Genomic DNA, 12264 nt, shown 5'->3' with positions numbered 1-12264 from the left:
GAGGCTCCTGGGGGGGGGGGTGGGGAGTTGGGAGGCAGGAGAGGTTCTTACAGGCTGGAGCTGGGTGCCAAGAAGCAGCCCTGTCACATGCCCAAGGATGCTTAGGTATTTTCGTGAGCAGCTCCAGAAACAGAAAGCACAGGGGCGGTGGCGTGAGAACCGGGGAATGGGACTCAGCAGGGGGGCCCTGCTCAACGAGTCTGCACCCCCCTGTGGCAGCCTGTTTCCCTCTTCCCTCCCCATCAAGTACCTGCAGGGTCCTGGGACAAGAAGCTGAAGAGAATTGCAAGGGAGGAGCGAGAAAGGAAGGAGAAGGGGAATGAAGAAGATGGGGTGGGGGAGGAAGGAGTTAAGAAAGAATGAAGCAGGTGACTAGGCCCGAGACCAGGCGGGAAAGGAGGCCTGGGGGGCCTGGAGGACTTGAAGGAGGAAGGCAGGGGGGGAGGGTAATGGGCAAAGGGGGCGCTGGGGAAGGGAAGGGTGGAGGAGTTAGAAATGGGCCCTGGGAAAGAAGGGGCCGAAAACGAGCCTGGGCCGGCTCCTGGGGGGTGGGGCGGGGTGGAGAGAAGATGAAAATGTGAGGACGGCCACGGAGGTTCTGGAGTGCTGCACTTGGAGGCTCTCGGGGTTGCAGGGTGGATGGCGCCACGAGAGGTAAGGACGTTCTCTTGGGTTCGGAGTGCGGGAAGTCGAGCGGGTTTGTAAACTAGCGAGCAGGTTCGAGACCCGGCAGTCAGGTCTCCTTGCGCGGCGGCCACTGGACAGAGACGCGCGCTCCTGGCCCCAAGCAGTGCGCTTCCAGCCCCCACACTCCCGGCCCCAACAAAGTGCGCGGGCTTCGGGATGCGGCGCCCACGCAGGCTGGGCAAAGTGAGGTCTGGCAGCTCTCCAGGTTCGCAGCTTCGACCCGCCGAATGACTTCTCTGCTGAGCTACCGCGAAATGCAGATGCCACGAATTCTGCGGGCCTGGATCTGGCTTCTTCGGTGAGCCTCGCCATCCAGTCCCCGCGGCTGTGCGCTCCGTGCGCCGAGCCCTCGGGTCCTTACCGGCCGGGTCCCTGGCGAGTTCTGCAAGGCCAGCCACCCAAGGGCCCCTCTGTCCCCCCAATATCCCCGCAAGACCAGGCAACCTGGGACTGTTGCCAGGGCAGTAGCTGTTGGGTGCCCCGGGAGCTTCAGGGGGCGCGTGGGCAGCTAGGCCCGCAAACCCCATAGGCCACCGGGGAAGCGAAGTGGTTTCAAAGCTTGGGAATCGCCTTCCCGACGCCCACCAAAGACCGGGACCTCTCGACAGGACCAGGGAGGGGAAAAAGGGCGTTACTCAAGCGACAAGTCCCAGTCAAACATTTCTTTCCAAGTGAGAAAGATCTTTTTTGTTTTCAAACGGGTTGAAGTTACTCGCTCCAACATGACGCCCGGGCAGAGTTGGGAAAAGATTTCTCCGTCCGAGGCTTCCGAAGTCCCACAGCTTACCGTAGAGCAGTCAGGGTTGAGAAGATCGTGCTTGGTGGAGTCACGAAGAATTTCTGCTTCTTGGAACAAGTTAATCACTTTCTTCCACCCCCACCCTCACAGCCCAGGAATCCGCACCGAGCAGGCAGGAGCTCAATTTTAAGCGAACTGATTTGCAAAAATGGCAGCTGTTCTTCTTGAAGTCACATTATAGTTTAAAAGTTCTATAGGCATTGAAATTTCACTACAGAAAGCTGAATTCACACTAAAAAAAAAGTTGAGGAATGCGTTCAGAATTCCAATTTAATCCCCAAGTTAAAATTGCTTACTGCACTCCCAAATAGCACACACAAGTAGCGAGCGTGTATGTATACAGGTGCCCTTCATTTAAGCTTTTGTTTGAAAAGTATTTCATTTTCATTCGACAAAGGTACAATTAGACTTTCTGGCTTGTCTGTTTTGTTGGCAGAATAGAGGTGGTTTTGGTGATGAAAGATGTATTTACATTGTTATCTAAAATTTTTGGAGGGAGCAGATACGCAAAGATAAGACTAGAAGGTCCTCTCCCTGAGAAATCGAAAGTCATTTCCTCAGCAAGGGCCTGTAATTGACAAAGAACTATATCCATTGCGGAACTGGGGCTGATTTTCTCCCAGGGAAGGGAAGCGGAGGGTTTTTTAGAAAACTCTGTTCCAAACAAAATCTGGCATTTATACAAACATATGCAAAGTGAAAAGCTTAAACCAATCTTTCAAAATCTTTCTTATAAAACAACAAAAAAAAATCATGAAAAATTCCTCTCAATTTAATGTTTTCTGGGACTGACCCACCTAGTTAACATTTCTTTAAAAGTGTAAAGTTTAGTCACCCTTTCCACAAAATGCTACTACCTCTAGATTGCTAAAATATTTTACATAGTTTTCTAACATCCCTCAGCCAAAAAACCAAACCAAAATACATATCATCACCATTACCAACAGCAAAATAACAAAACCTATTTAGTGCTGCTGCTGAAAAAATTTTTCTTCCCCCACTTTTTTTTTTGGGGGGTGTAAGATATCATTGAAGATGTAATTTATAGGAGAGCAGTAAAAAATGGAAAAAAAATTCACCTGAAATGTTATATCGTTTTGGTGTGTGATTTCATCACAGGATGGTTTTTCAAACTTTAATAGAAAATCAGTTTTGATTGTGGTGTTATATCTAGATTAGAAAGCCACAGACAACTTTCAACTTCTTTGTGGCCTTGGTTACATAATTAAATGGCTATTTGAATAGTTGAGAGGTAACATCATAAACGATGGCATATATAACTAAAATGATGGCTTATCTGCCTATATTTACACGTTATTAAGCGGTTTTGTGCAGAGAATGCTAAATTATGGTGACAATTTGCAATTTTAAAAGAATCGTCACATTTTTATTGGATAATGTATTTATTATAATGAATAGCACATGGCTTTTCTCCAGAAAAAGTATAACTTTATTTATCATTTATGCATCTACATAACCCTTCTCCCTCACAAAATACGCCACCATTTATTTTACTGTAATATTTACTCATACGTGGGAGGAGGAGGAGGGGTTACATAAATATATAATGTGGCAAAAGCTAAGGAGGCAGGTACACTCGATTAAAATAAAACGAAACGCTTCCATGGATGCAATGATATTTACTTTATCTGACAGTAATTAGCTAAACTGCCTGGAACGAAAACCTATTATTAGTTGAGCACAGCTCGAGGATTTCCAAGATCCTCTTCTCAGACAAGAGAATCTAAATGTCCCAGAACGCGATAGTAACTGGATACACGTTGGAAGCAGATTTACATTCAGATAAGTGACTTCCAAGAATCGACCGATGCTGTGGTGGAACTACCGCGCTAGCGTTTCCCTCCCCGACAGCTCGAACAAGCTCAGGGTGGTTGGGGTGGAAGTTTGCGGGAGCGCCCAGGGCAGGTTGCCCAGATGGGATTGATCTAGCTGGGATCCTTGCTGGGAAGATCCTCTTCGGGGGCGGGGGGCGGGGGGGAGGTAGGGTGGGGAACCAGACAGATCAAAGGGACCTTGAACAACCAAGAAAGGACAGCTGGAGAGGACCCGAGCCTCCAGGCCAGGCATGAGACTAAAATCAGCTCTAGATTGCGGGTAGTAAATCTCCCGCGCTAGATCAGCCTTGCGCACGATTGGTAATGTGAGGAGCAAAGAGGGACAAGGCACAGAAACACCCGCTGGACCCCTTCACCTGGGCTCTCCTAGCTCGGCGTCCTCACCGGTCTTTTGCTCGCGGGCCTGAACTGCGTTTTGGGCCGGCCTACCCCGGAGCAACCTTGTCAGGGGCAACCGGAGAGAACCGCTTAGGCCTGGCCCAAAAATACCAGGAGGGGTGGTAGTGGCAGCGGGCTGGGGGTAGGTCACACCGAGTGCGCCTTCTCTGAGTGCTCTGAGAGAGGGCGACCAGGTGGACTCCCGGGGCAGCAGCGGGTGAGTGGGCGTGTCCCGGTGTTCCGGGAACCCAGACCACTGGTTCTAAAATGGGAGATTTTGGGGATGGGCTTAGGGAAGGCCTAGGAGCTCAGTGCCGCGGAGAAGCAAGAAACGCAGGCTCCTCTTGGAAGCTCGGGAGAGAGGTAGTTTCTGTAACTGTTATCTTTTTTTCTGAATCTGGAAATCACGGAAAAATTGGGGACCAGAAATATTTATTCCTCCTGAAGATCTTGCCTTGGGGGTGGGGAAGTGGGTCTGGGGGCACAGTTTCCTTCTTTTATGCCTTGCCACCGCGACGCACACATTCCAGGACCCCTACCCCGCAGTGCGGAACACTCACCCCCACCTCTTTCTGGATCTTTGTGGCCAAGCTCTCCGGATCCGCCGCAAAACCAGGCGCGTTCTTCTCTCTGCAGTGTGGTGCCTGGTTTGAAGACATGGGCCCCGCCTGGGGCGTCGGTAATCTCAGGATTCAAAGCAGAAATGCCCCAGACTCCCCTGAGACTGAAGGATGGTCGCCCCGACTCAAGATCCTGCCCACAGTGGTTCTCCCCTACCGCTTGCGGGCGGCCACCACCACCCTAAGTACTCGCGGGCGCACGTGGCCTGCGCCGCATCTTCGCTCCCCGGGCGGCCCCCTGGGCAGTCTCCCCGCACCATTTCCGCTCCCTCCTGAACAGCCCCGCCTCTCCCCCTCCCGGCCACTTTTTTTTCTCTCTCTCTTCACGGCATTAAGCACCCATTTCTCCCACTGTTGCGCGTGCCAGCACCGCAGCTCTCCACGCCCGCGTGTCTGCCACCACCCGGGGGCGGTGTCCACAGTCACGGTACCTTCCACTCTCCCCTCCCATCTGGAGCGGGTCTCCCCCAGTTCCACCATCTTGGCCGCACAAAAATATTTCGGGAAGTTAGTACCAGGTGATGGGCACCGTTGTTTGGTCGGAACTAGTGTTTTGAAGGTCGGTGCCACAAACAGGTCTTCTGCTGGTTTCCCGGTTACGCCTGTTGCCCCTCAATAGACTAGGGATGGTGGTGGCGTGAGGCACATTGTGTCTGGGGAACATGACCCCCCCACCCGTATGGAGTTTCTGGAATATAAAAGACCCCATGGATTCTCGGGGAACGCATGCAGGAACTCAGGAGGGTGGGTTGGAGAAATTAGAAAGATGTTGGGGGAAGTCAAGGCCTGGACCCAGGTGCCCCATTTCAATAGGCGGAAAATAACCTCCATGACTGAGTCACCTCCGTTGTTAGGACAAATCCTGCTCTCAAAACTGTACGAAAGCACCCAATGTGTGCGACACTCCAGCCCCGTCATCACCGTTGCAGTCAACAAACACTGCTTGACCTCTGATGCAGAATAGCAGTGGGTGATATGTATGGAGCATGTCACATGTGCAGGGCCCTGCCCTAAGCTCCTAGCATGTTTTGCCTCATTTATCCCTGGCAACAACCTGAAGAAGGTATTACTGTCTCCCTTTTGTAGACAAAGAAACTGAGGCTTACAAAAGCCCATGGCCACATATTAACCAGGCCACGATTGGAACCAAGAGCTGTCAGACCACAAAGCTCATTTATAACCTCACCGGCCTGTCTCTCACATACCTGCTTAGTGCAGCTGCTTCTAGGCTACAGGGGCAAAAGCAACCGGGATCCTGCCCTAGTATAGAGTGGCGAGGAGTCTACCTGGAGTGGCCAGGCAGTCAGTATAGCTGTAGAACTAGCTGGGAAATGATAGGGACTCGAATGTCCTTTCACTAACACGCGCTGCAATTTCAGGCTCCGGAGAGATGCCTTCCGGCTGGGCGGTCAAGGGAGTGCTTCCTTGGAGGTGGAGGTATTTGAGCAGAGCCTTGAAGAAAGCTTTCGACTGCATGGAGAGAGGTGGGGAACACGTTTCGAGTGGAGGGAACAGCTTGAGCAAAATCAACAAGGCGAAACGGACACGTCGCCCGACCGAGCCTATGTAAAACATTCCAACTCCTGGAGGATCCAGCGCCCGGTATTTACAAGCCAGGAAGTTTTCCTGCCCCCGCAACAGCTGGAAAAACCGCTCTCCTGGGCTCTCCTTCCCGGCCATTGGCTCGCAGACAGGAAGCCTCCCAGGGCTGGCTCAGACCGGGCCGGGGCGGCCAGCGGAGGGGTCCTCGGTGGTCCGGGCGCGCGGGGCACGGCAGCCTCGTCCACCGCGCCTTGGCCGTGGCCCCGCGGTCCTCGTCCTGGTCTATTTCTGGCCGCGCCGCTGCACCCGCTTGGAGGATGCGGGGGGCGTGGCCCGAGGGGAGCCAGAGCCAATAGGGAAGGAGGCCGGGCGGGAGCCCCGCCCCCGGCGTGACGCACGACCCGCGGACACAGGCTCCGCGGCCCCGGCCCCAGTCCCTGCAGTGGCTGTAACAAAACCCAGACCCCCGGGTCCGGGCCAATGGAGGCGATTTAGACTGGAGCGGGACCGCGTCTGTCAAAGCCCTCGGCGGCTGCAGCGGCGGAGTCCAGAAGGAGAGCTGGAGGCCAGGCGCTGCCTCCCGCCCCCGCCGGGATTTATTGAGTATTTGGACTGGACAATTAAGTGGCCCTGATGATGTTACCAAGCCCGGTCACCTCCACCCCTTTCTCAGTCAAAGACATTTTGAATCTGGAGCAGCAGCAGCAACAGCACTTCCACGGCGCGCACTTGCAGGCGGACTTGGAGCACCACTTCCACGCGGCGCCCTGCATGCTGGCCGCCGCCGAGGGCACGCAATTTTCTGACCGAGGGGAGGAGGAAGAGGAGGAAGAGGGAGAGAAATTGTCCTATTTGAACTCACTAGCTGCAGCCGATGACCACGGGGACTCGGGACTCTGTCCCCAGAGCTATGTTAACACGGTCCTGCGAGACTCCTGCAGTGGGCCCAAGGAACATGAGGAGGACCCCGAGGTCGTGAGGGACCGGAGCCAAAGTGAGTAGCGGGGGGAGAGGAAACGCACCCCTACACCTGGAGAAATGGCGGAGCGCCCGCAAAACAGCCCTCAAACTTTGCCGGCGGCCTGTCGCCCCTTTAACCTGTGGCTGGGGTCCTGCTTCCGTCCTGGTCAACAACTGCTCCGCCAAGCGCAGGTGCCTGCCAGGGAGCCGGGGTGGAGGGAGCAGGACGAGGTGACCCCTGACAAATACCCCCCCCCCCCAACTGGGGAGACGCTGCAGCCTCCGAGGGAAGGGGAAATAGTTATTGCTGCTGCTGGTGATCAGGCACAGAGGCTTAGCTGCTGGATCCCTACAACTCGCAGTATTTTTTTGCTCTTCCCAAGAGCTAGAGGGACAGGAGCCGGAACCTTTTCCACTTTCTTCCTAGCATGACTTCTCTGAGACCAGGGCAGCCATCCCCTCTTCTCTGAGGGGAAAAAAAAAAAAAAAAATGGTGCAAGCTGGTTGTCGGCAAGCTGGTTGTCGCCGGCGTCCGCAGGGCTCAGGAACTTTGGTAGAGACCAGCTAGGCGGTTTCCTCACGTCTTTGCTTGGAGCTCAGCTTCCTCGCACTTTGGTGCCCGTCAGGGTGGGAGGGGGTTGTCGTAAAGTGCGAGGGACACAGCCCGTTCCCTGCGAGCGCGGTACTCACACCCCCGAGGCGCCAGCCTTTAACAAAAAATCGTAACGTTTTGCTTTGTGTCCCAGGCGTGAGGCTGAAGGCCAAGTGAAAAATGCGCCGAACTTAGGTCCGATGTCCTCGCCACTCACATCCAACGGGAAGTGAATTGAGTAGGGAAATCAGATAACTGAATAAGGCTCCCGGGGAAGTGTTTGTTTCTGAGGGGACAAAGGCAAAGAATTTTTCTCCTAGAGGTGGTTCGATGTAGTGGAAGTCAAGGCCTGATCACTGACAGCTCCCCTGGGCCTAACATCGACCTGAAACTGTCCAAATTTGTCAGTCAGTCCATCAGATTTCTTTTTCTTTCTAAGGTAACACAGTCATCATCATCACACTGACATTTAGCTGTGGGTGTGCAGTCTTTTAAAAGCAAAAAATAGTCCCTAAGCAATACAGTTACATTCAGCCGTTTCCGAACAGAAAGATTTTTTTTGCGCAACCCACCAGGCATACCGGTCCCCAAATACCCACACGCCTCACACCTTCAGCCATCAGTGGCCGAGTGGAAGGCAAACGAGCTTGCAAATACTGTAGTTACTCTGTAGCTGCAAACTTTCATCCTGAAAATAGTCATTACACGCCAAGCCGAGCCGCGCGTTTAATGCAGGGTAATCTCCACTCTCGCAGATGCTCAAGTTGTAAATAAAGCGCACTAACTACCCCTCCCCATGGACCGCGCCCCTGCCCGCCGCTGGCGACCTCAGGGTACTTGGGGTGTCGCAGGGTCCCATGGCTCCAGGAACCACGTTGAAGTTTCCAAAATGCCCAGGCATTTACTACCGCAGCCACCGCTCCCCGCAGTCACCGACCGAGGCCAAGGTTCTTCGGGGCCAGAGCCGCGTTGAGGCCGGGAACAGTGACGGGACGCTGTTGTTTTGCTTCTTCCGCAGAAAGCTGTCAGCTGAAGAAGCCTCTGGAGGTGGCGGGAGACTGTAAGGCGGCCGAGGAGAGCGAGAGGCCGAAGCCGCGCAGTCGCCGGAAGCCCCGGGTCCTCTTCTCCCAAGCCCAGGTCTTCGAGCTGGAGCGCAGGTTCAAGCAGCAGCGGTACCTGTCGGCGCCCGAGCGCGAGCACCTCGCCAGCAGCCTGAAGCTCACGTCCACGCAGGTGAAGATCTGGTTCCAGAATCGCAGGTACAAGTGCAAGAGACAGCGGCAGGACAAGTCCCTGGAGCTGGGCGCACACGCGCCCCCGCCCCCGCCGCGCCGCGTGGCCGTGCCGGTGCTGGTGCGGGACGGCAAGCCGTGCGTCGCGCCGGGCGCGCAGCCCTACGGGGCGCCCTACAGCGTGGGCGCGGGCGCCTACTCCTACAACAGCTTCCCGGCCTACGGCTACGGGAACTCGGCCGCGGCCGCCGCGGCTGCGGCCGCTGCTGCTGCAGCCGCCGCGGCCTACAGCGGCAGCTACGGCTGCGCGTACCCGGCGGCCAGCGCCGGCGGCGGCAGCAGCGGGGCCTCGGCGGCGGCAGCAGCCATGCAGCCGGCCTGCAGCGCCGCCGGAGGTGGCCCCTTTATGAACGTGAGCAACCTGGGCGGCTTCGGCGGGGGTGGCGGGGCGCAGCCGTTGCACCAGGGTGCCTCGGCCGGGGCCGCGTGCGCGCAGGGCACCTTGCAGGGCATTCGGGCCTGGTAGGGACGGGGCGGGTCCTGCGGCTGGCGCCCCGCTGCAGCCCGGCGCCGCGGGACTGGTGGATGCTCGAGAAAGGCTGGATCCAAGAGCCAAGTCCCCTCGTTAAAAAAAAATAAAGTACCCAGGTCCTGATCCCCAGCGTCCCGGAGCACAGCTCGAGCGAGGAGCTCTGGGGCTCTCGAGCACAGCTCTGGGTTGAGGAGGAGGCCGGGGTCCAGCTGCGGAGACTGTCTCTGAGACAGGGAAATGCCTGCTCGGCGCTGGGGAGGACTGTGGCCCCGACCCTGGCCCCGGGGGACGTGCGAGACGCTGGAACTCTGGCTGCTGTTTCGTTTCCCAGAGTGACGCGGCTTCTCTACTGCGGCCTCCGCGAAGCGTTGGCAGAGCACCCAAGGACAAAAATTAAAAGAAAGAAAGAAAGAAAGAAAGAAAAACCATGAAGGAGAGAAAAATGGGGGTTGTGACTTGAGAAATCGCTAGACCCTACCCACCCCCTGCCCCCTTCGCGGGCCCGGAGCACCACACCACTGTGGGTTTTTCTTTTCCCAACCGCCTGCTCTCTGCAGCAGACACCTTGGCCGGGATCGCCGGGTTGTCAGGGGGCGCGGTGCCCTTTTTCTCTGCTAGAAAACCAGCGGAGCAAGAACAAAAGTTGTGGGGTGGGGGGACTGAACAAATCCGGGACCTGGTGGCCCACCGGAGGTGCTACCGGGTTTCCTTTCTGTTTCATATTCTGTATTCAGCACAAATAATATATATAACTATATCCACACGCCGTGTACACACCCGCTGTCAAACACTACAGGAGTCAATAAACAAGGTGCAATATTTCCAAACCACTGGCCGCCTGCAGACTCTGTTTAGGGCCCCCCCAAGTAAGGTGGGATCCTTCAAACATCGGAGAGGGAAGGAAAAGTTGCTTAGGGGAAAGCGGTCTTTCCTGGACCATCACAGGCCTGGTCTCCCCTGAGCCAGGCCCGGGGCTGCCAGTCCCTTCTCTCCATGGCTTTGTTCATTAATTTCTCTTTACTTTGCTAGGGCGGACAGGTCCGAGGCGCAGAGACTTTCGAGATCCCGAGCTTTACCTTCCCTTGCTCGCTCCACCCCCTCCCCGCACCACCGAACTGAACCCCGAAGCTGGGCCGGCCGCGTTTGGGCCTGCGTTAGCTCAAGGCTGAGACTGCCCCACCTCGAGGGTCTCCCGGCCAAAGCAAACCTCGCCCCCGGGCCCAACCCTGGGCGGCGCTAAGGCGGCTCCTTTCTCGGCCGCCGCCCGAGCTTCCAGCGCGCCCGGGGGCGCGGCGCTGCGCCCCGCCGCGGCGGAGCCTCCCCCTCGGCCGCCCTCCCTTCTCCCCCGGCGGCCGCGGCTTTATGCGGCCCCTGTCACTCGCGGAGAATGCCTGTGCGAGGCCGGCGCTGCCACACGGCCGATTGTGAGCGTGCCAAGGCGGGTGAATGGGGAGGCCTCAGCGCGCCGTGCCATTGTGGGGCCGGGCCTCGCTGAAAGGCGGCTCCGGGCCGGGAAGGTGCGGAAAGAATGGCTTTTTATTGGAGTCCCGAACAAAAGGTGTGGTAGGAAGGCGAAGTCCCCTGCGCGAACAAAAACCCCAGCGCGTCGGGATTGACGTCCCCCCCGAGCTCCCTATTGCTTCCCAGAGCGGGGGCTTTGTGCAGCAGTCTGCTCCACAGAGGGACGGAGAAATGCGCTGGGGTTTTGTTCCCCACTTTTTGTGCGCTGGGGGAGGGGGCGGCCCGGGGGACACGGGGGCTGGGCGGGCGGCAGGGAGGGGCGCGCTGATTAGGCCGGGCGGGCGGCGGCGCGGAGACGGGCAGCGGGAGGCGGCGGCGTGAATGCAGGGTCATTATTGCTACAAGTTTAGCAATTTCGCCCTTGCAGGAGGGGGCGGGGGCCGCTCGGCCGCTGCTGGGCCGCCCGGCTGCGGAGCTGCAGAGACCTGCAGGAGGGGGAAGAAAAAGGAGGCGAGTCAGGGAGGGAGGCAGGGGAGGGAATCCTCCAAAGCCGGCTGACCGCCCAGGATGAGGCTTGGACACATCCAAAAGGGCCTAGCGGGAGGCTAGAGAGGCGGCGCTGGGGGGCAAAGACTCGCCCTCCCCTCGCCTCTCCGGAGGCCGGAGGAGCCTGGAGGCTGGCGTGAGTGCTCCAGACTGCGGTTTTCCCTTAGCTCCTCACCGCGGGTTTCCTGTTCTCCCAAGCTTCCCAGCCCCCCTCCTAGCAAACCCTCTCTTCTGGAGCTGTAATACTCCTGGAGTTGCTTAGGCCAAGGACTGGAGCGGGGCTGGTGGTGGGATTCTCGCTTCCTAACGTGTGCCTCACTGCCTGCAGCCGCTGATGACATACCCATTCATTCTTTCACCGAGTCTTTCATTCAACCATATTTACTGAGCACCTACTAATATATGCTCGCCTGCTCTTTTCTAGGTGCTTGGGGGAAAGTGTCTGCAGATTTATGTAATTTATTTTCGTGCTTGTGTGTGGGAGGGTGTGGGCCACGAATAACGCACAAATGAATAATTTCTAAAAAGGAAATATAAGCAAGGAGGGGGGCTTTTGAAGTAGGTGACCAGGGGAAGCCACGTGGAGGTTACATTTAAGCTAATGCCACAATGACAAAAAGGAAATCAGTCCAAACAGCACTTCACTGTTGCAGCCTCCTTGCCTCTGCATGGGGAATGCCCTCTCACCCCCAGCTCTCTGGTGAACTCTTGCTCCTCCTTCAAGGCCAAGCTTCTTTCCTGAACCACCCAAATGGAGGTAATCACTCCTCATATGTGCCAGAGTCTTAGGTACTTTCCAGTATCACAACATAGTGTCTGCAATGATTTATTATCCCTCTCCCTCCACCTGAGGTCATAGTGAGGTTGCGGGGGAACCAGGTTGGCTTCCTTTCCCTCTGGGAGATAGCACAGTAGGAGCTTACTGGGCCAGGCTGCTTTTGGGATGCTCCAGGGCCATGTTGATGAACCTGGTGGTGTAACATGTGAGCCTAGATGCTGGCTGAAAAGGGAGATGCCCAGGGGGACTCTTGGCCCACCTGGGTGAAGTCAGGGCACCTG

At 56.4% G+C, this 12264-nt stretch overlaps 1 protein-coding gene across 1 annotated transcript; it reads left to right on the top strand.

Moving 5' to 3' along the window:
• Nucleotides 1–6515: 6515 nt before the first annotated feature.
• On the top strand, nt 6516–9192 carry NKX2-3 (NK2 homeobox 3; the record flags this gene model as incomplete). Its single annotated transcript, XM_084244590.1, has 2 exons — nt 6516–6876; nt 8453–9192. 2 exons carry the CDS (start codon nt 6516–6518, stop codon nt 9190–9192), a joined length of 1101 nt encoding a protein of 366 aa, XP_084100716.1.
• Nucleotides 9193–12264: the final 3072 nt, after the last annotated feature.

This window comes from Talpa europaea (genome assembly GCF_964194135.1).
Source record: "Talpa europaea genome assembly, chromosome: 10".
NCBI classification, from domain to species: domain Eukaryota; kingdom Metazoa; phylum Chordata; class Mammalia; order Eulipotyphla; family Talpidae; genus Talpa; species Talpa europaea.
This window is presented reverse-complemented; position numbering and strand designations above follow the sequence as displayed.